At 41.2% G+C, this 25,134-nt stretch overlaps 1 protein-coding gene across 1 annotated transcript in view; it reads right to left on the bottom strand.

Moving 5' to 3' along the window:
• Positions 1-25,134, bottom strand: part of LOC136862878 (venom protease) — a 291,355-nt gene that overhangs the window by 160,964 nt on the left and 105,257 nt on the right. Inside the window, exon 3 of the mRNA XM_067139153.2 lies at positions 16,000-16,136. Coding sequence (XP_066995254.2) covers positions 16,000-16,136 — 137 coding nt within the window. The remainder of the gene's footprint in view (positions 1-15,999; positions 16,137-25,134) is intronic.

Consider the following 25,134-nt stretch of genomic DNA (forward strand, 5'->3'; position numbering starts at 1 on the left):
CAGTAGGAATTGGGTGTTCTCTCGTAAGGTCGTCGCCCTCGTGCGCCGCTCTGTCCGTGGTTGTACCTCCCTGACTGATACCATTGACTCCTACCCTGGTCATTTCGACACTTCCATTGGTGGTTTTCCCACTTCGGAGACCTCCAATCCCTATTATTCCTGTTCTGGTTGCCTATCTGAGCGTCAGTCTGAGTACTTATCACCTGAGTACTCCGGTTTACCGACTGATCTCCCTCTCGAACATTTAACGTGTTGATGGCTTCTACGTTTCTAGCTCGACCGTGCCCGACATGAGATGTTTGATCCAACTGTCTTAACACGTGCTCGGCTTCCACTGCCGTACGGATATTTGCCGCAATCAACATGCGCTGGACGTCAGCTGGGAACTGCTTTGTGATGGCGGTTATTAATTCACTTTCAGTCGGCGGGCTGTCCAGTTCGCGCATCTTCACCAGCTGGGACGTGAAATAATCGCAGAACCTTGTGGGTCCTCCCGAAGCGTACCTCCTCGAGTAAAGCTCTAACCTAAGCCCTTGCTGCGTGTCCAAACCCCAGTATTTTTCCAAAAATAGCTTCTTAAAGCCTTCATAGCTATCAAAACAGTAGCGGAACGCTTTAAACCATTCAAGGGCCTGGTCTTCCAAAAATTTTTCAACTACTCGTAACTTCCTATCCGCTGGTACCCGATGATCCGCCATGTAATCATCTACCTCGCGGAGGAAACTTTTTGGTGTGGTCCTGGTGCCTGGTTTGAATTTTTTTGGCTTATCATCCGCCGAACGTAAGAGGCTATACATCGGTATTGAATTTTGGCCAAGCAAGGTCGACGTTCTCTCGTCCATCGTCGGTAATTTATACTCTTCATTGCCGGGTAGTTGCTCCTTGAACAGACTGTAGCCCAACTGATGTGATCCGCTACCTAATTCCATTTTCTTCATTCCGGCCGTTTCCATTTTGAAATGTGGTTCATCCCGAATGTCTAATTTCTTCATTCCCTCTATTTCTTCGCGAAGCGCGTTAATTTGTTCTTCGTGGATCTCCAATTTCACCATCATTTTCGAGCCTTTCTCTTCGCTCCATTCGTGGATCTGTTTAGCAGTCTCTCCTACTATTTGTCCTGACACTTCCTTCCGTAACCTGGCAAAAGTTAGTTTCGTATCGGACTGCGCTGCTTGCGATACTGACGTAATCTTTTCGTCTAGGGCCTCAATTACCGCCAAGGCTTTCTCCGTCCTTTCTTCAACGATCCTGATATTTATCTGGTTGTCCTTGACCTGCTCCACTATCTCTTCGATCTTCGTGTCGCGGTCATTCGCTTTGGACCTGACCTGTTCCATCTCACCATTCAGCCGATCGATTTCCTCTTTAACATCCACGATTTCGCCATTCACGCGAGTTATGTCTCTCTCGATACCGGTCTCAACCTGATCAAGCCGCTCAACTATTCCCTCGACCTTTATTTCAACAACGGCATTGAGCTGAGAAACCGCGTCTATTTTATCGCTTAGTTCCTTAGCCCCCTTTTCGCATTGTTGTTGAACCTCCTGAATTTTGTTCATTAAACTACTGCATTTCTCCTCAATCATCTTACTAGTCTCGGTTCGGTTTTCTTCCAATTTAACCTCAAAATGTGTTAATTTACCGTCAAAGTTCTCTAGTTGTTCTCTGACCTCTGCACGCCCCTGTTTGCATTCATTTTCAAGCGTCTTAATATCGTCCTTCATTTCCTCCCGATTCGCCTTTAAATCGTCCTTCACACCGTCCTCCATTTCCCTAATCTGCGCACTATTCTCATCCATCTTATTTTCGAGCGCCCTACTCCGCGCACTATTCTCTTCCATCCTATTTCCAAGCGTCTTAATATCGTCCTTCACGCTGACCAAAATCTCCTCCATCAAAGCCCGCATGGCTTCACTATCCATGTCGCTATCCTTTGAGATGACAGGACCCCCCTCGCTAACGTCGGCGTCAACAAACCACAACAATATATAATTATTATTTATTTTAAAAGAAAGGATTCCTCTATCCAAACTTTACGTTCTTCCAGCTTCAAATAATTTTTACTTTAATCATCATTGCAAATTAAGCCTCAAAAACGGCTATCATTGAAGCTGCCTAACCGCCTAACATCATTAAGGTTCATGAAATTGATATAAGAAGGCAACGGGAAATTTCCGAAAATGATTATAATATTAGCCCTCAGATTCAGTTAATAAAGTTGCCGGTTGACCTGTGATTCTAAAATTGGGCTCGATTTTAAATACCAACACATGTGGTATAGTGCTAGTAAATCAACCCATGCCCTCAGCATTGAGGTCCTTCAAACACACAAAGTCATCAGAATCTCAAACTGAACCCATGAAATCAACCTACTGCCACTCGAAAAAGAAAAGTAGGCGTGAGGTTACCTCTTCTCATCCACGGTTATACTAACGTAAAATATATTTCCTAATAGCAGGTTGTTTGGTGACGAAACACGCACCACTGGCTAAGTGAATAGATATGCACTAAGAAAAAGCCACTATTCACTTCAAACCTCACTTATGGGAAATTCATTTTATTGTTTCCCGGGATTCGAACTAATCCCCTTGAATTTTGGATACGCCCCTTCTTACGCGAATGTCATGGCTCTGCCCATATCATTGGACCATGACTGTGTTCTCATTCATAAAACGATTTAATATTGACATCAAGGTATCACTTATTCAACTATAATGAACTGGGCCTCGCGTGGAAATGTCAGAAGCAGACATGGGTTACCAAAATAATCGTGCCCACTCCTGGAAGCCGCACAAGTATGCCTTGCCTAATACACAACACAACACGCCCCTATCTTTGCATTAATGGTATGCAATAGGTGGGATAATTATGCGCCTATTAAACATCAAAATACGCCTATTAAACCGTAGAATATGTCCCACCTTGGGCCGTATTTATATAGCCAGACATTGGATGTCATTCTATATGGCGCTAAATTTCCTAAATCTGGGTAGCCCTTATTTACGGACATATCGAGCCCCCACAGTTCACTTACGCCCTTTTATCTCGCACCACGTTGGACCGATATTTTAGTATGGTGCGCAACGTGTAAATGTCAGGTAATATAAATATACGCGCCTATTTAACATTAGAACACGTCCCACATTGGGCCGCCATTTAGTATGCACCCGTCCCTACGCCTAATGGCTCCGGCATGATATCTACAGGGCGTTAACGGGTTGGAATAAAACAAATAGGCGCTTAACAAGACTAAGCTTAAAGGCATACAGGGTAGGAGACGGATCATACCTAATTACAATGAGAACACATTCGGGTTAAAGTTTAGGTTAATACAAGTGGTTTATTAGGCCTTAATGATGATGATGGTAATGACGCATTTATATACAAATGAATTACATGGATTATTATCAATTGTTGTTGTTTGTTATCGACTTTTAGTCGTATGTGATGGATCCGAGTATTATCTATCGCAGAGCGATCCATTATGACGAGATTCGAACGGGAAAACACTTATCATAGACACTGAGGCTATGTGACATCATTGATCAATAGGATTAACATGCATGCAACGAATCTGAGCAATCCCTATACTAAACACACAACTATTCCCCAACGAAATGCCAAGAACGAACTCATAAAAATGTGGAACAAACGCCCGGGTTTGAACCGACCCTCACTGGTATACAATTCACCACCCCGATGGTCAACACCATCGGCAACTCAATTATAATCACAACAAGATACATAAACCCTTAAAGAACACAAATTATATACAGTAAACACGTGAGACATCCAGCCTTCAGTTGAGCATTGGGGTACCAATGCCGCTGTCGGGAACTGAACTGACACCCCTTGGGATGGAAGTGGGACTCTGAAAACCCTTAGCTACGTTATACTCAAGTGTGTAATGACAGTAAACTAACAAGTACTGGTAACAATCGCCGTGTCATTTATTAGCAACTACATCATTCTGGCGTGTTGAATATTTCATTATTGGGCGATTCTTTCGCCCTCATTCTCTTCAACTCAAGGCTTCCCATTTTACGAGCGGACGAGCATACAAAAAAAAAAAAACACTTCTCCTCACTAGGTCAACTGCCCCCAGCCCCTTTGCACGGCGGGTGGTCACTGGCCTCGGCCTTCACAGGCATAACGCCCTTTCTTAACAAAACACCCCATCTCGGGGATCGTTCACTAATAAACTGAACTTCATTGTTCATTAAACAAAATTACATCGGCTCTCAATACTTCACTTCAATTCAACACACACATTCGTTTACAATATCATGATCCCGCGACGCGACACCGGTTTCTATGATACCAATACTTGCATGATTACCATAACTACAATTTATTATTATTATTATTATTATTATTATTATTATTATTATTATTATTATTATTATTATTGGGTTCATCATTACACCATCTCCCTACACGACTTACCTGGAAATTAGACCATATTGCATGATCATAATTAACTTCCTCGTAATAACGGTGTAATTAATCCATATCTAAATCGTGGTTTCTGATAAATCATCACGCGGTAATACAATTATGAATTAAATATTCCTCAATTTGCACTTAAATTGTGATAAGCCTGCCAATTAAAATCGTACACTTCCTATCTAAATATATGTCAGTGGAGGCCTGGGTGTCAGTTCCGAAGTCACATCTCGTAGTTCTGGGTGCTCACGGAATAAAATTACACTATTTACCAGCCATGCATTATCATCGCTGGACTAACTACAACCTAACTTGAATTACTCTGAATTACTAACAATTAGTCTCCTGACGCATCAATAATTACAAGTTTCCCCAAATAAAATGATTAAGTCAATCTACTACTGCATGCAAATTTATCGTATTACCCCTTTATTTACAATTGATTGCTCAGACGTGTTACTAATTAAATAAAGTAAATAGAAGCTACGTGTATCATGGTAGCACATCTACACTACTGAAGTTACAATCTTTAACATTATAGCGTCAGGTAATGATAACTGTTCCCCGCCCAATCTGATTACGTCATATTAATTATGATTTATACTCATCTCCATCTCGATGACCCGTTGTCAGCTCAGGGAGTCCATTACTGGTTTAGTGCTGACTCATAGGCACCAAAGCAGTTACTGGAGGCACCATTCTTCTTTCCATCCGGGAGTCCATTGTTCTAGGTTGACGAAACCGCTGGCAGTATTCCTGAGGCACACAACACGTCACTATTTATTCCAAGATTTGTGTAGTTACATTCAGTGTGAACGTCCAGCCACGATATCGGACCTCACTCCGCAATCCACGATTCAGTATCGGATTCCGCGTACCTTTGTTACTACTCGACACAGTAGCGCCGTAGTAATAATAATAATAATATTATTACAAATTATATTTAATGTTCGCGACACGTCCCTGATCTTTAAAGTTTAGACACTAGCATCACGTCTATCCAATCTCTGCAATATTTACGCACAGTACGCGATTTCACTTGTAAATTAAATTGAAATTCACTCAAACAAAAGATCGCTGGAAGCTCGACGGCACGAAGCTTCGCCGTCCGTAAGCCACAAATCCCGACTGACTCTTCTCCCTTTCTGCAGTAGTTTTTACTAGGGAGCGATACCCCTTCCACTAATTTGTGTAGCGCCTATTCCCGGCGTACTCGAGGTAAAATAGTGCGGATGGTCGGTGACCAGTATCTAGTTGGTGCGATTGAGACATAACCACTCAATTATCCTTCGGTGAATCTCTTTAAATTAATTAAAATATGTTCTGCTTCCCCTACCACACGGGGTGAAGTCCCTCCGTCGAGGACGTGTCATGAGACTAACCAGATGGCCCCAGTACTTTTCCACGCAGTATTCTTTCTTCTGCTGAAAGTTATCACGGAAGAGGACATTAAACACTCTAAATAAATGTCCCAGTAACATTTATCCCTTTTAAATCGGGAGATGATCCCCTAATTCGAGTTTTATTAATTTTCTACCTCGTAGGTAATTAAGTTGGCCAGTCCGATTCCAAGATGGCTCCTATATTCCGTTTCGAAAAAGTTAGTTTCCCCTCATTCTGTGAGCCTTGAGGAGGGATGTCTTCTCTCGAGTGATGTCACAGGGAATCCCCATTCGTAACCCCTCCCGGGTCTAAGTTGGCTTGGCTTCATCTGCGGGGCCCCCGCTACACAAAGGATAATACTGCGCAATAAGTCGTAGACAAAGAAATCTCGTCGAATAATTTTAAAATACACAATTTATCTATCTCAATGGTATGAATATTAATTAGTTCCGGTATAACCTCTATTAATGATATGAATATTAATCATTTTCGGCGTTCTTTCCCTTTAATAGCATTGCGTGCGTAATTACGGATATCGATATCAACCTAAGGTCCTTGGATCATGCCCCTGTCGGGTTCAGTATGTGCTGCGGGTCAGTATATCTCCAAAAATATTATCACATAGGAGGTTTTGTCCCGGCAACGACGATGTTCTGATTTGCCCTACAACACATCAGTTAGATGGCCTAGCAGTGGAACAGTTTTATTAAAGTATTTCGAACTCATAGCAGAGACTGAACTATTTCTCAACGAGAAATCTTTCCACAACCACATTTATAGAACCCTGAATGGCTTTGGAAATTAGTTTTCGATGACATTCAGACGCAGATATGACCATGAAGGTAGTGTATGCACAACTAAACATCGTAGGAAAATGTTGTATCCTTCCATTTGTCGTGCTATCACGGATAGCTGAGGGATGAAATCCAAGGTATTTGAAGTCTGGCTTGAAAATATGGCCCCGATGCTAGAGATGAGGAACCGCTTCTGTGACTGCTTGTGACGTTTATATGTGATCTTTAGTAATCATGTGTCCTTCATTCGTTGATGTGGCAAGTACAATGGAATCGTTCAAGTCAATTTAGTCGCACCACTGTGGCCACATTCCGTCTCCGGAAGGATAATCCGAAGCCTCGACACGGCCAAGCACGATTCTCCCGTCATCAAATTCGTAAATCTGTTGGCACAGTGTGACTGTAGCTCCATCATCGTTTCATACTTTAGCCGTCTTTGCACAACAATATGACCTACCTCACTTTCACGAAGTAAGGGGTTATCTGCCCTTTCCTCTTTAAAATTCGTCGTTCATTCGTTCTCAGTTACCAAGGTAACTGGAAAATATAATTATTTTCCGTTTGTAAAATACCTAGTGCCTTTATAGCGCCGAGGATGATACTATCGAGGTAGACAAATTTGATATGAAATTGCATGACTGCCTAGAATAACGCTGTAAGTCGTTTCTTACAGTTATTCATGGGAATTAAAAATGTTTATTTCGTATTTTCGTTGTCAAATAATAAAAAACAAGACAGTGGTAGGGCTACATGGATACTTCACTAAGTGCTTATAAGATTTACACTACCGGGCGAGTTGGCCGTGCGCGTAGAGGCACGCGGCTGTGAGCTTGCATCCGGGAGATAGTAGGTTCGAATCCCACTATCGGCAGCCCTGAAGATAGTTTTCCGTGGTTTCCCATTTTCACACCAGGCAAATGCTGGGGCTGTACCTTAATTAAGGCCACGACCGCTTCCTTTCAACTCCTAGGCCTTTCCTATCCCATCGTCGCCATAAGACCTATCTGTGTCGGTGCGACGTAAAGCCCCTAGCAAAAAAAAAAAGATTTACACTCATGTACTCTATGTTGTTTTAAATCGAAATAAAACAAGTTTTTAAACACTTACGGAAGTAAAATATTAATAATTAATTAATGTTATTTGCTTTACGTCCCACTAACCACTCTTTTACAGTTTTCGGAGACGCCGAGGTGCCGGAATTTAGTCCCGCAGGAGTTCTTTTACGTGTCAGTAAATGTACCGACACGAGGCTGACGTATTTGAGCACCTTCAAATACCACCGGACTGAGCCAGGATCGAACCTGCCAAATTGGGGTCAGAAGGCCAGCGCCTTAACCGTCTGAGCCACTCAGCCCGGCAAGTAAAATATTAACAGTCAATCAAAAAGAAGAACATTGTAAGGCTTTGTAAACTAAATGCTGCTGTCCACGTTTTCTGGTTAATCACTTATGGTAGGCCAACGGCCGTAGCCGTGTTGTAACACCGGATCCCATTAGATCTCAGAAGTTAAGCAACATTGGGCGTGGTCAGGAGTTGGATGGGTTGCCACGCGCTGTTGGTGGGGAGTAAGGGAATGAAGGAGCGGAAAGGAACTGGCCACCCTACCGCACGTAAACTCCGGCTCAGGAACACCTGTGCGGAGGTTCGGACATGCCTACGGGCAGAACAACCCTTACCTACTTATGGTAGTTACAGTACATTAGAGTTCATGAACAGTAACAATAGACAACGCTAATAATAATAATAATAATAATAAACAGTATAAAAGCTCGTTGAGCACGGGAGTTATCAAGAAAAACTTCGATAATTTAAAGTATAGAAAATAATATTGTGAAATTAAAATGATTTACTGACCCGTTAATTTCACGTCAAATATATCTCTACGATCTTAGAAAGATAAGTGACCTACCGCAGCATTTCCGTTGGAGATCTCTCCAGAGCAGTAAAAAAAATGAAATGGCGTATGGCTTTTAGTGCCGGGATGTATCCGAGGACTTCGGCTCGTCTTTTGATTTGACCCCGTAGGCGACCTGCTCGTCGTGATGAGGATGAAATGATAATGAAGTCGTCACATACACCCATTCCCCGTGCCAGGGGAATTAACCAATTATGGTTAAAATTCCCGACCCTGCCGAGAATCGCACCCGAGACCCCTGTGACCAATGGCCAGCACGCTAACCATTTAGCCATGGAGCCGGACTCCAGAGCAGTGAGGAAGTGCTTGACACTCTCAGTTACCGTATACTAGGCCTCTGTGTACAGGGATTGGTTGAAATGTAATTTAGAGAGCCCGGGGTCAGGTTCGTAACGGATGCTGATATCGCACGTGCAACTTAAATGATGTGAAATAGTTTGACCTACTTTACGGCTCCATATTTGAACGTTCCATTGAGTCACAGCGGCGTTAAGGGAGGATACTTTTATCAGCGAGCAGGCTTTCTTCTGCCGTCATGAATGTTAAAACTCAGATCTTTTCCGAAAAGAATACCTAGACCTTAATGATGAGGTATTATTTAGCCTCCTTTGTTAAATCTCTCTGCTCCCTGAAGGATGTCGCTCGATGTCAACATTGTTAACTCACCGGATGTTACATGAATACATGCAATTTGCTTGGAGTAAAATGCACGCACGGGTTCATAACTGTTCCGGGATCATAAGTTGCTCATTTACCTCGTTCCTCTTTAGGAAACAGTTTTGAAGGTCAAATCCATATTCCAATGTCACTTCCTGTTCATTATTTTCCTGGTCTCATTCTGGTTAACTCGTACAGGGCTATACGTTTCCGTAAAAGTAATAGAAATATCAGCACTCAATTCACATCAACGATCTGCGCATTATGATTGTTTTCCATGACTTCAAGACTTAAAGGAATAGGTATTCTGCATTGAAAAAATACAATGGGAAATGGATTAACACAGATTATATCGTTCCTTAAGAATTAATATCGCGTATATGACAATGCTCTTCCTATGTTCCTTCGGACTGGTCACGCCTCCCAGCCATTTGTGGATATGCAGACCATCAGAGAAATTTGCGTTGTGTTCATTTTCCTATCCAGTAGTATAAAGGAAACTGAGCCTTGAATACATTATATTGTAGGAGTGCGCATATTCGTCATGCAAACATACGGTACGGTTCGGTACAGTAAGGTTCATTTTCCGTTACACGGCAGTATAGTAAAATTAACTTAACATAAATTGTTCTGATGGACTGCATGTCCGTATGTGACTGGGAGGCGTGACCAGTCCTAAGGTACATAATGGATAGGAAGAGCATTGTCAGATACGCGGTGTTAATTCTTAAGGGACGATATGACAGATCATTTCGCAGAGATACCAGATACCATGTAATTTAACTTAATCACTTTTCTCCACACTTAAATTGTACTTCAGGTCATCAGACAGTACTATAGAGTACACGTAAGTATATGAAACACGTGATCTGTGATGTTCCCAACTCAAAGTGAAATAATATTCCTGTAAAACAAGTTGGCTACTTCAAGTTTACAACGGCCGATAGTAAAAAAGAGAATTGTATACATTATATATATGTGTGTGTGTGTGAGAGAGAGAGCGAGAGGGAGGGAGATAGACGGACAGACAGAAATACAGACAGAGATGTGCTAATCTATTAATTTCAGTAAATTTTCACTACATTTTCACCACTTTGCAGAATTATTTCAGACCTACAAATCTAATATTGTCAACTTTGAAGCCATCTCCTTAACACATGGTCAGTATTGTGAATACTATCATTTCGTGTGTCTGATTTTGTTATTGTATAATCAATAGTGTTATTTTTATGAGAATAGTTTGATATAACGTGCCGTAAAACACTCGGGGCTGGCATTTTGCGAAGACTGGAAAATATATCTGCTGTTCCGGACACTCTTAAACGTTGAAATTCCCCCTCACACCGTAGATAATAGCAATAATTGCAAGTGGTATTTTATGCCCAGTTGAGACACGAAAGGAAACCTCCCATGTCTACTTCATGCATATAATAAAGCAGGCATGGTGATAGGGAATCGAATCCTTTTCTGGCTTCGTCATTGAATATTGAATTTTGTTTAGACACATGTCAATGAGAGATGTGAAAAGTATTAAAGTAAGGGTTAACTGATGTTAAATCTGGTTTTTGAATTAGTTTCACTGTTATGAGTAACATTCTTCATAATTAATATCATTGCATAATGTAATATGATACTAACATAACAGTACCAATGTACAGAAAAGCGTACTTTATTTACATCTATTCAACAATTTCGTACGTGAAAATGAAAGTAGAGGATGTCCATTTCACAACATTTCTGGCCATCCAAATACATGCTTTTAATTATACAGTACGTAGCTGTACGTTTCCCAATACGTGTGCAACCTACGACTGCGATTTGTGTATATGATCTTTGGATATTCAATAATGTTTGTAGAAAGAACTGCCTAACATAATTATTTAAACAATAGTTCTAACATTTATTATTTAATATAAAATATTATGGACATGCGCCACGAAGTGTTCTACAGAACACTCCCAATATATAATTTGATTTCGTGAAGAATATAAAATATCTTCATCGTCGAAATCTATTTATTTATCCCAATTGACAGTACACTCTACATACGTAGAAACGCACTTCGTAGACTGACATGAAGTACAGGGTCTTTTTTTAATCTGGCTCCGCATCACCACTCAGAGCAATATACCGTATCCCTCCGCAAATGAGTCACCCAGCAATCGCCTTCCGCGCGTGTTCCCCTGACACACTTAGCAAGCCATAAAAAAAGACCCTGTACAATGGGGAAAATCTAATTCCGAAAACTCTGAACCGCAAGAAAACATGTTCATAATGTATATCGTTCATCACAAAGCAGTGGTTTGCGACATTTCCACGCAAAAATCTGCAGTTGCCTCTAGCGCCATTAGACGGTGCCATGTTGTATCTGCACTGACGCTGCCATACGAGTGCGTCTTCTGGCGTGTAAACTGTGTACATTGCGATCATCAGGAAAAATAACGCCATCAATTTCAATATACTTCAGACAGAGTAGCGACGGGCAACCGGAGTCGAGGACACGGACTTCACGAATATGTTATGTAACATAACAACGCAGAATTTTAACGGGGAAGACACAGAAGTGTATGAAGTTACGTTGGATAGATATACTGATTTTGAAAAGGATGAAGAGGATACATCTGAAGGTGGCTGTTTAAGCAGAACATGCCTTCCATCTTCAGAGCAACAGGAACTGTCAAGTCAAAGTGAGCACGAACAATCACCACCCAAAATTCGAGGCCTATTGTATCAGAAGACATTGATGACAGCATACTGGAGAACATTATTGAATACCATTAGAATCGTTTCTTCAACTCTTACAGCAAACTAATGATGCGCTATAAGCGCAATAGAAGTAAATCAATTTTCAAGCAGCTAATTTTTAATTATACGAATAACAAACGACGAGAAGGAGCTCACTTCCTTCTAAGGAAATAGGCTATCACAAATACGAACATTAAAAGAGCATGTAATGTCGCAATTTTAGGTATCATGGGAGTGTGGATCTGTAGTTCACTATTGGCATCTGCTAATTTAGGCATTAGGGTAGAAGCGTATAAAATTTTGGCCTGGGGAATTTCAAAGCTTCGATTACTTTTATCGACAACCTTAAGGCTGAGCATGGGATTTCATACAGGCATACATACCATACATAGCAAGAAGTGACAGATATCTTCTTGGATTACGTTGTCTCAACAGTAAAACAGTTCCATGTGAGATACTGGAGGGTGTATTGTTGAAGAGGACACTCATGGCCTCATCGCTAAAGACTGATCTGTAAATGTCCAGAAAGGATTATTGTCAGAGAATCCATAATTTACATTCGCAAGTCACTCAGAGGTTGCCTGCCAGCACCAGTAATATCAGGGATGGTTTTTGGCTTCACATGATCGATAGCACTCCTACGTCACAGGCAGTAGGGTAGAACAAGATACTGTAGGCAATAACTGACTTTACGAAGCCTGAGAGAGGTGGTAATATAACTGTGCATATTTATTTACCTTTCAAATTGTACGCCCTGATTCACTTTCCAAATTGGACGCTCTGATTCGGGTCTGCGAGAGTTGCCACGAAAACTTGCACTGCCTGACAAGAAATTTAAGCACCCAGAAGGGGAAGACGAAACGAAAGGAAACTTTACGTGTTAAGAGAGTATGTGATATTATTTCAATTAATACAAAATCGATTGAAATTTATAAAGAAGTTGGCAGTATGAGCCCAATTATTAGTATGACGTCACGCCCCCTCGGACCTGGAGGCTTGCGTTAATTCGGTTTGGAGGGGTGTCATAAAGCCGTTGTATTCTCTTCTGAGGCAAGCTGGCCCACAGCTGCTATAACTGCTCCTTGATATCCTGCCTACTGGCACTGGACGTAGTTGACGTCCAAGGTGGTCCCACACATGTCCTACCGGAGGTAGATATGGGAATCTTGCTAGCCACGGGAGAACCTCAGCATTATACAGAGAGTTCATAGAGACAAAACACGTGTCGTGTGTGGACGAATATTGTCCTGTTGAAAGATAGCACCACGATACTGTCGCATGAGAGGCAACACATGAGGATGTCTGTGACGTGCAGTGGTGCCGTCAGAGTTCCCTCTGTCACTACCAGCCGTAACCTGCAGTCATAACCGATGACTCCCCACACCATGACGCCATGAGTAACACCCCTGTGCCTCTCCAAAATATTGGGAGAATGGGACTTCTCCCCGGGTCGCCGCCATACTTGCAGACGATGGTCATCCTGGATAGTACAGAATCGCGCTTCATTGCTGAGCACAATGCGACACCATACTGCAGCACTCCATGCTTCTCGGTCACGCTACCACTCCAAGCACAGCTGTTTGTTTTGTGGTGTTAACGGCAGCCAACGCACGGGACGGTAACTCTCTCCTCCGGCTGCTAATACTCTCCTACCAATAGTGACGGACGACACAGAATGTTGCAGGGAGTCCATTGGTTGTTCTCGAATGGCAGGCGGAGATGTGAAGGGGCTACGATGTCCCTGGTGCAAAATACGGCGATCCACACTTGTGGTGGTCAGACGTGGTCGATCGTAATCTTGACGAGTACGCCTGCCCTCACGTTCCCATGCAGTTCAACATCGGGGTACTGTCACATCCAAACGCCTGACAAATCTGGATATTGCAAGATTCGATCAGTCGGCCAAATGGAGGCCCACAACGCGGCTTCTATCAAACTCCGTCAGGTGCTAATAACGCTGTCCCACATGAGTACGTGGCATCACTCAACACTACAGTGATTAACAGACGACTCTGTTTACGCCCCTTACACACCCTACCGGGCCTGGTAACAACGGTAAACACGAGCAACACCAATGCACTCTGGTGGCCGTTCTACCACTCACAGAGTATTGCAACTCTAATCAATACCCTCCGACGGTGTTTACGTGTACAAAGTCAGATAGTCACCCGACCATTTCTTCTAGGTGCTTCAATTTTACTTTTTTAAATTTCATTTTATTTCATTATTTCATGTGGATTATTTGAGAGGTTTGACTTATGGCAACTGTAACTGTTGCCAGATATTGTAAGTGATTTTCGATTCCATGACATCAACGTTGGTGTGAGAGTGAAATTTCAAGTCTCTTAGATCTATTCCAAAAACCTAATGAAATCTAATCCCGGTTACACTCAACAATTATTACGTTCATATTTAGGTACTTTTTCAGCGATCATCTTCATTCACAGAAAAGAAACAGGAATTTTCTTAAAATGAACCTTACAACTAAAAATTAAGTAATGGTGAAGACAAAGGTACCATATTCCTAATTATTCGAATGAATTGGTCCTTCAGAGACTCCGTGGCTCAGGTGGCTGCGCGCCGAACTCTCACCACCGAGTTCCGTGGTTCGAGCACCACTATCCAATATCATTTCATTTCATCTACCAGTCATTAATCATTACGCCCGAGAAGTGCGATAGGCTTAGGGCTTCATTTATTCCATTCCTGACGCGATCGTATGACTGGAAACAGGCTGTGGATTTTCATTTGGCACTTGATAAAATGACTCAATGTTCTGCTGTGTCCTCAAAACTGAATATCGTAACTTCGATTAAGTGAAAGGATAAGCTACAATGCTTGGAGAACCTAAGTTCGAATACCAACGCTGAGAACGGTTTTTTTAATTATGGCTTTATTCACAACATACCCATAAAACGGATATCGATGGCTTACTTCCAAAACCTCGTATCTCCCAATGCACTTCCTATCCATTTTCTTACTTAACACAGGTCACGCCTCCCAGTCACAATTGGATGTACAGTCCATCAGAACAATTTTCGTTGTGTTCATTTTCCTATGGTTGTGTGTAAAGGAAAATGAACCTTAAATACGTTGAACTGTAGGAATGCTAAAATTCGCCACGAAAACAACATCCCTACTATACTGTACGGCAAGGTCCATTTCCCTTTACACGTCTGCACAGGAAAATGAACACTACGAAAAATGTTCTGATGGGTTTCATATAAATATGTGGCTGGTAGGCGTGACCAATGTTAAGGTATATAATGGGGAGGAAGAACATTGTAACATACGAGGTTTTAGTAGTAGGCCGACGATATTCCAGTCGTAAGTTTATCACTTATAAGATCCTTTGTACTGTGGACATTGAAATAATAACTCTTTATTATTAACTAACGAGAGCTGAGTAAATTGGCCGCGTGGTTAGGGTCGCCTAGCTGTGAGCTTGCATTCGAAGATGGTGGGATCGAATCCCTCCGTCGGCAGTCCTGAAGATGATTTTCCGTGATCACCCCTTTTTGTACAAGGCAAATGCTTGGGCTGTACCTCAATAATGGCCACGACTGCCACATTCCCAATACTAACCCTTAGGTCCTTGCGTCTTCGGAAAAATTCGATGTGTTAGTACAACGTTAACCCACTAACAAAAAATAATTAACTGAAGAAACGATACCATGTTCACATGTACTTTAATGTTCACATATCCAGAGAAATAAAAGGGATAAGGAAAGAGCATAAATCTGACCTAATTAGTTTCTTCATAGAATACTGCACAAGATATGGCATTCAATCACCTTTTGATATTGTTATGTCGCCTATTTACATATGAACATCTAACATGATTTTTCTAATATTCAATAACATTCATAAGAATGAATATTTGTGTTAGTTAAAATAAAATCACTGTCCTTGAAACTTTAATCCGTTTGCCATTCATGTTTTACATTCAGAGTCCGCGTTGGCCTTATACAGACGTAATCACTTTCAGCAAGTGTCACGAGAATGAAGTTTGAGATAGCTCACATACTAAAGAATACAGTATGTACTCAATATACTCACGAACGTTCTATTACGCAGAAGTAATCCAAGAATCTTCCAAAACTCTTTCGAATATCCTCTAAGATGCAGAATTGCAAATGTCGACATCGTCCTTGCTCTCCACTTGGTGTAAGACATCTCTGGTACTTTTGTGTAGGCTGAAACAATGGAACACATCAATGTTACCGGTCCTCATTTACAGTATGAAGTGCTGGTAACCAAAACAATGGTTCATTAATGTGGAAGTGACTCAGATGAGGATAGCTGCCACGTTCGTAATTAATGAAAGAATATTAACGATATTGTAATAGATTGAATTCTATTATTGTAGTACATTAAACTTATTGTATTAGTAACAACAAGGGCTTTTTCCGAATAAGATATTTACTATTTAGCTGACAAGTGAGAAAATTGATTTGGATCAGGGAAGTAGAATGTTTCTAAAGAACGTCAAATTATACACTACGTACTCAAATAACTCAAATGCAGTAAAGCATTGTCTATAAATCTACGTTGGCCCTACGTATTTCATGTGGGCATTCAAGTCCACAGAGTGCCAACTAATGCATTTTACACTCAAACACACCCAGAGACTCACCTGTTAATGGACCACGATTGAATTAAATTAAATGCATCATTAGAAAGTACCTAAATATCTGTTTGATAAAATATAGAATTGTCTTCACGTCTTTTTGTAGTACATAAGACAAGAAAACTCAACCGTCTGCCTAAGTTCTTATTATTTCCTGATGATGCTTACAACTGTTCCTCGTCCCCAAGAAATCAGGGGTGGCGCGGTTCATGCATGACCTCAGCACCTGGACTCCCTATATCCATCCTCAATTTCTCTCTCCATGGTCCAGCGCAGGCACTCGCTTCCATTCCATCTCACCATCTTGCCTGTAAACTCGATATGAGATCAGGCTTCTATCAGATTCCTATTATCCATCATGCTCGTCACCCATACGGAATGTTATACCGAGAGCCACGGTATCGTTGGACACGCCTGCCGATGGAACATAGCCTTCCACCATCCATCATGCAACGCTGGAACACCGCAGTGTAGGAACTTCTGACCCAGGAGTTCGGCGTCCAGATGATTCCGTATCCGGACGACTGGCTCATCCACCGCCCCGATCTCGATTTTGCTCCCATGCAACGGATCTAACTATACCTGGCAGTGATTCTTGGTATCACTATCAACTATCCTAGTCAGTCCTGCACCTGACATGCATTTTGACTTACCTAGGAGTGACAATCGATATCGCGGGCCAAGTAATCACGATGCATCATACCACACAGCAGCGAGCCCAATCCCTCGTGCTCGCGCTGCCAACACTCACAACTTATCAACTCCAACAGGCCGCTGGGTACTTCTCATGGCTCGGGTGGGTTATAGGCTGGCCCAGTTTCTTGCCAAAGCACAAAGCAGGCGAATTTTCTGGCGTTCGAACCCTCCTCACCCCGAACTTCATGACGACGCCCCTTCGGATGCATCCAGGTAGCTACGTCTTCGAAGTCTCCTCCGATGCGATACCATGGTCTATTTCTGCCGTGGTGCCGAGATATAACAAGGCCTGGGCGCAGGCCTTCGAGCAGCTGACGAGAATCAACGTGGCGGAGACGGCGGCCTCTTACTACAAGGCTTTGCATATGATTTTTGTAATCATGTGATTGTATATAAAGGCAACTCCGTGGCCAGATATAATCTGGAATCTGACCATGGGGCTGTTCTGCATGCTACTCCTTACCTTCTATCATTGTACACAGAATTGATCAAAGATTGTCCACAAAGACGGATGACCCTCTCTAACGATCCATCGCTTCCGCTGAGAACACGGCTGACGCTGAATTCAGTACACGCGAGGCTCCAACCTCTATAAAAGGCAGGCTCCCCGGGAAGGACGTGGAAGGACGCGAACAAAATCACTTTCTGTAAAGCGATAGCGACGTGGATCAGCTGTTTTAATTACAAGATGAATAGCACCTAGGCGAGGTGTATTCCTTGTAACAAAACGTGGCTTTGTTCCGATAGCGCGATGAGGTGTATCGTTGCAGGTAGATACAAGCCTAGGTAGCAGTTAAATCCAACGATATGAACTTTGTGCTGTAAATTCTCGCCACATCATTGTTTTGAGTGTACGATTAAAGCGTTCTACAACACTTGCCTTGAGATTGCTGAACGTAGAGTAGTGTTGAATGCCAAGTAACTTGAGGTAAGAAGAAAAATCTTTGTTGTAAAACTCTTTACCTTGATCAGTTTGTAGAAGCCTTGGGCAGCGCTTCAATTCTTCAACAATATGTTTAAATGCTTCTTTAACTTGAGCTGCTGTTTTAGAACGCACAGGTTGCGCAAAAGCAAACTTTGAGTACACATCGATAACAATAAGTAGATACTTATACCCGTTATTACTGAAGGCATATGGAATCATTTCTACTAAGTCTGCTTGCCAGAGATCATCTTTTCCTATTGTAATAACGCGTCTGCGACAGTAGGTGCGTCGTGCTGGTTTATGCAACTCATGTGCGATGTTTACTTTTACAGGTGAGATCTTCTCTTGACGGGCCATTACGAAATAATACCGGCATGTCTTAATTCTCTTTCTATTTCTAGTATTTCTTATTCGTGACCTGTGTGACCAGCATCTTGCGATGCTCTTAAAATTTGTAATCGTTCAACGAATAAGTTTGGATCATTCCAGTATCTTACGTCCACATACGGCAACAAAGGCTTGTAGATAACATAAAGGACTCGTGCAGTCGGAAACAGCTTAGAAATAAACTGACGATGCTTGTAACTTTTATTTGCATTTACAACTTCTTTTCTCTTGTAATTACGTCGTGTTGCGTTAGTAGCAAAAAGTATTGCTTTATATTTTAAGATCATCTTGTGAAAGTATATCCTTGTCATGTATTCGTGAGAAAAGAAGTTCTAAGACTCCTTTCGTAGGTTTATAGGTAACACCTTTTACAATAAGTTTGTTGATATTAATCTTAACATTTGAATCTCCTACCGAGAAACAGTCGTCTTCGTAGCGAATACCGTACGTAGTGTCAGTTTGTCCTGTAAAATGTTTTTCTATATAAGGCCCAAAGAGAGATTCATAGGTATCTTGAATAAAAGTTCTAAACTGATTACGATTCTCTGCTGTGATCATAACCTCAGACAAAGTTGGTAGATCTTTCGTCAATGTAGTAGTTGTTTCAGCAATAACATCCGTAGTTAAAAAGTCAACACGCTTAGATGGTGAAGTACAGTTAAGATCTTCTTCCTTATATCCTTCTTGATCTATATCTTGCTTCTCCTTTTCCTCATCTTGCTTCTCTTTATTATATGATGTTTGCATAGAAGCAAAACTTGAAGTAGACTGCGGTAATGAAGTAGAATTAAAAATGTATTTGAGTGGTGTACTTAGTTGCGGTTTTAAAAATAAATCCGTATCTGCTTGAATACGTTTAAGCTCTTTAAATTTCCGTCGAATATGATTTCGAGCTTGGATGATATGTTTTGTTATCTCCTTGCTAGACGTTAACATGATGATGGTTTTTGATCAAGTAGTTACTGTAATTCTGCGTTAATGCATATAAAATGATCGAAACCTATGCGATATCGTCCATGCTAAACATCACTTTCTTTATCAATAACTAAAAAGGTGTAACGATGTGATGACCAACATGAAGCACACTTACGTTTAAAGTTATTAAATGCCATATCAGTGTTAATATGTTCGTCATACACATGTCGCATGTTACGCTCATCTTGCCGAAAAAGCACAATAACATTTGCACATTTGCGTTGTCGCGTATCAACTTCTTAGGCATACGAAAATAGGTTTGGCATAAATAGATACAATCGACATATCTATGTCGTCCCATACTAAAGAATGCACGAATAACGTTTTGCTGTTCTGTTGCGACATCGTCAAAGATCATAAGAGAATTAGGAAGCACATCGCCCGGTGGTGGTACTTGCTCATGCGAATTAAATTCAAAATATCTTATTCCATCCTTAACCAGATCCTGCATTACAGTTTGTAGAATAGTGTATAGCGGTTGATAGAGTGACTTGGCGAAAACGTGAATATTCTGGAAGCGTATATCATTTAAGGAAGTAAGGAGTGTTATTAAAAGATTTGCTTTCTCGCATCCAGACGGTTCTGATATAACACATCGAAGAGTAAAAGGAAACAACGTTCCATGACGTTTTCTTGTAGTTGTGCTAGAACTAGGTAAGAGATGAGGCACAATGTCGCTAACAGGTAGTGTGTCTTGCTGCTTTATAATCTTCATGATAACTGAATCATAAAGTAGGCAATAGTAATATATATATATATATATATTAAACGAAACACGAGGTAATGGTTAGTTTATTATTTGCTCTTGACGAGTAAAGTCGTGCACAGAATGGTGAAACAACGATCTCCAAACAAAATTAAGAAGAAGAAAGCGAAAACTGTCGGATGGAAAGATGTTATAAAGGCTGCACAGAAAGCTATTCGAAGGGAATACAATCCTCCTGTAGCTATTACTAAGGCACTACGCGCAGCAAGAGCGAGACTTTCTCCAAAGTGCAGAGCAATGTTTAGTAAACGTGCACGAATTATTCGTGTACGAGGAGGACTTCTTCCTGCGCTGTTTGCTGGTCTAGCAGCTTTAAGGTCATTGCTGGGCGGTGCTAGTGCTGCAGCTAGAACTGTTAAGGCTGTAGAAGAAGCGAAACAACGGTTGAAAGAGCGTGAACGTCATAACAAGGCGATGGAGGCAATTGCATTACGAGGCAAAGGTGTACACATGAAGCTAGCACCATACAAAAAAAGGCTTGGCATCCACGTATCTCCATAAAACGTCTACTGAATGCACTGCCAAATCGAGCTCTGACGCATGATGAAGTTTTTACGTTTGCTAAACAACTAGTAATTCGTCATTTTCGAGGTATGTATATGCGCGATCAACTACCAGCGCGCTCACGTGAATGTGAAAGTGCCGTAATTAACTTGGACAACCGTCGCGGACCTGGAACTCATTACGTTGCTATGTAAAACGTAAATCTAAAGTATGGTATTTCGATAGCTATGGAGACTTGCCTCCTCCCTTTGAGCTCATACGTTATTTTGGAAGCAGTGCAGACATTGTTTACATTAAAAACCGTGTGCAAAACCTTACTACACGCATGTGCGGACGATTATGTATTATGTTCTTATGTCAATCCCAGACAGTAGAGAAAGAGCAATAGCGAGCGCATGATGACTAACAGTGAAAGAACGTTTGCTGTACGTGGAGAAGGACCTGAAAAAACTCTCTATTTTAATCCACCGATCGAACTTGGTTGTCTGCCACATAGTCTTGGACTAGTATCGTTTGAAACCTACTATAAAATATATAATGCGCGTGATGGTGTGAACAAGTTCTATTACGATGAGTATGTGCTAACACTACCTTCAGGTAGTTATTCAGTGGACGATATTCACGACTATATTGAAAGTACGCCAATTGATCAGTTTGGAGAAGATAGTTTTAATAATTTTAATTACAAGTTCTCAATCACTGTAAGCAATATTACACATAAATGTGTTATTGAATCATCATTTAAGATTGACTTCAAATCACAACGCGATTAGATTGGACCATTGCTTGGATTTTCATCAAGGGAGCTCCTACCGAACGTACGTTACGAGTCTGATCAACCTATAACACTCATCGGTGATTATCATGTGAACATTACTTGTAACATTATTACAGACTTGAATAGTAATCTATAACCTTCGTACGTCCTACACAACTTAATTATTACAGAGGAACGTGGATATACTATTTGTGAGAAACCAGCAGTAGTTCTTTATCATCCTGTGTATGTAAAACACATTAGCAACATTACTCTTAGACTTGTAAATGAACATAATCAGCTTATTCATTTAGATCGGCACGCGTACGTAGTTTACAAACTCCATCGCAAACCAGTATGAAAAACATCTATAAAACACGGTGTAAATCCGAAGACATACAACTTGTGTGCGATGACTCATCGAGTTAACAGATAACCATAAGCAGATACTCGAAGATTTAGGTTATACGCTACTACAACAGAATGGAGGAAATGCTAGACAATACGTATACAGTAGAAGTTCGTGAAGGTGTAGTACGAAGTGAACTTCGTTCCTATCAACCTTTTACGTTTGGATTAAATAGCAATGATGAAATTCATTCTATTATTAATCAGCAAGATGTATACACCTTATCACATGAAAGCTACCTCCATATTGAAGGACGACTAGATAAGTGGGATGTAAGTGGACCAATCACATCACAACTAAACAACCATGCTCTAGCGTTTCTTTTTTCTGAAGCGCGATATGAAGTAAATAATGTTGAAATAGATAGAACTAAGAATGCTGGTATTACAAGTGCAATGAAACTTTACCCTTCTTTGTGTGATGAAGAAAGTAATGTTTTGCGGATGGCAGGATGGTGTCCAAAAGCTACTAACAACTGGATGATTAATGAAGATGGAACGTTTACGGCTATGTTATCACTAAAATATATTTTTCGCTTCGCAGAAGACTTTACACGTATTATAATCAACGCAAAACAAGAGCTTATTCTGATCCGTGATCGAAGTGATTACAATTCTCTTAAAGCAGCAGAAACACCAGTGGAATCGAAAATTACACTTCATCGTATATTGTGGAGGATTCCACATGTAACCTTATCTGATCGTGAAAAACTTCGATTGCTCAAGATTGTAGAAAATGATACACCATTACCTATACGTTTTCGAAGTTGGAAACTGCATGAATATCCTATATTACCACCTACAAACATGTACAGCTGGGCTGTTAAAAAATCACGTTTAACTGAGAAGCCTTTGTATATTATTTTTGGATTTCAAACCAATCATAAATTCAATCACGAAAAAGATAGCTCACTGTTTGATCACTGTAAATTAAGATATGTTAGACTATATCATAACGGAATTACATATCCCTACGGAAACATAGACATTAACTTTGAGAAAAATAAATTTGAGATTCTCTGATATGTTTTGTAAATTCCAATCATCGTATTATCAGAAAGAAGATCGTCCGCTCTTTTCACCTCAAGAATTTAATAATAAAGCACCGAATATAGTTATAGACTGCTCTTATCATGAAGAATCTATAAAAGAATCTCCAGTTCATATTCGTTTAGAATTTGAAACATCTGAAAGCATTCCTGCTAACACAGCATCCTATTGTCTTATTATTCATATGAGTGATGTTACCATCCGCTAACGAATATTGTTACTAGACTATAAATAACAATAGCCCTTTATCATCAACATTAGTGTGTGCTTCGACATCGTACGCTATGGAACAGAACAACAAGCAAAACTGTAAATGTGCATGCTGTTTACATGCTCATGCGCAACATCTTATTGATCTTACCCGGGTAAGTGAGGCTATTAAGACGTTCTATGAACATAGAACCTCGATGCTAAAATATCTTATTCAATACTTACCCCCAGGATTTTATCTACGTACGCTGCCCCTTACGTATATGATTTTTGGGACATCCTTCCTCTACACAGTAAGATGTCAATCGATGTAGCTTTATGCCGAACCTGTAAGCGTAATTACAAGCATCGAGGGGAAAATGGTGATGATGATTGGGATGGACCAAATCAGAGGACTGAACACTGCGCACAGTGTATGGATGAACTTTCTCCAGTACCTGATGGAGATGATTCAGGAAAGGTATAACAACAAGGTAAGAATTGCATTATCTCCTTTGTAAAGCATAACATACTTAGTATAATATATTTCTAAATGTTTTGTTTAATTTCAGTGTTGCAGGGGGCATTTCAGAAGCATGCTACCTCTTCGCAAAACGTTGTTAAGAACATACGAACCTTATCAGCAGCAAAACGAACACTGTTGTATTACGTTGTAAATAAATATTTGATTGCATTCAAAATGTTTTACATATTGCATTCCTTACACTTACTCACTCTTGAGAAAACGATCCAGTCTAAACATGCACAACTATAATGACATCATGGCTGCACCACGTGCACACTCATGCTTTTGCAATGCATGTTCGTTAGAGATGTGCCTTGACAGAGGAGGAAGAAGAGCAGCTGAATAAGTATGTTGAGAAGGACAACTTCCTTTATAACTATAATCGTAAGAAGGGCAGCTTGTTTGCTTGCGGCGTGACTAAGTCCCGCGCTATAATGTTTTACTTCCGTCTAGATAGTAGTAGTAAGCCATGTAGTTAACGCTGACAGCTGTCCAAAAATCACGTAAAAATTTCCCGCCACCACATTTCAAAGGTAGTAGTTAATGATGGCAGCACGATGCTCTGTTGATTACGCCACCACATTTCAAATGCAGTAGCCGTAAAGATAGCAGCAGAATGCTTTGTTGATTAAAGATGGCCGCTGTCAAAAGAGTACGTGGAATTTCAAATTGACCTCCACCGCATGCATAACAGCAGCCGCCAACTTGTGCTGTAGCCTCTAAGCTATCTTTCTTCATAAGAGCAGCCGCCATCTTGCGCAAGTGTCCCTAGGGAGTCTCATAAGAACAGCAGCCATTTTGTGTGGGCCGTCTCATAACAAGCTATGTATAGTCGCCGTCTTGTAGAATTAGATAGCCGCCATATTGAGCAAGCGTCCCTAGGACGTCTCATAAGAGCCTATGTATAGCAGCCATCTTGCGACCGCCATCTTGCGCAAGCATCCTTAAGGCGTCTCATAAGGAGCTATGTATAGCCGCCATCTTGTGAAATTATATAGCCGTCATCTTGCGCAAGCATCCCTAGGGCATCTCATATGAGCCTATGTATAGCAGCCATCTTGCGACCGCCATCTTGCGCAAGCACCCTTAAGACGTCTCATAAGGAGTCATGTATAGCCGCCATCTGGTGGCCGCCATCTTGCGCAAGCGTCCCTAGGGAGTCTCATAGGAGCATATTTACAGCAGTTATCTTGCAGCCACCATCTTGCGCAAGCACCCTTAAGACGCCTCATAAGGAGCCGTGTATAGCCGCCTTCTTCTGTGATTGGCGTCGGGAAGGGCATCCGGCCGTAAAACTGAGGTTAGGCTCCTCCATGAGGTTAGGCTTGCTGTCTTGTTCGTCGAAAGTTAGGTTAAGCCCCTCTTAGATAACGGATGTGAG

The sequence above is a fragment of the Anabrus simplex genome, chromosome 2 (genome assembly GCF_040414725.1).
Source record: "Anabrus simplex isolate iqAnaSimp1 chromosome 2, ASM4041472v1, whole genome shotgun sequence".
Classification (NCBI taxonomy): Eukaryota; Metazoa; Arthropoda; class Insecta; order Orthoptera; family Tettigoniidae; genus Anabrus; species Anabrus simplex.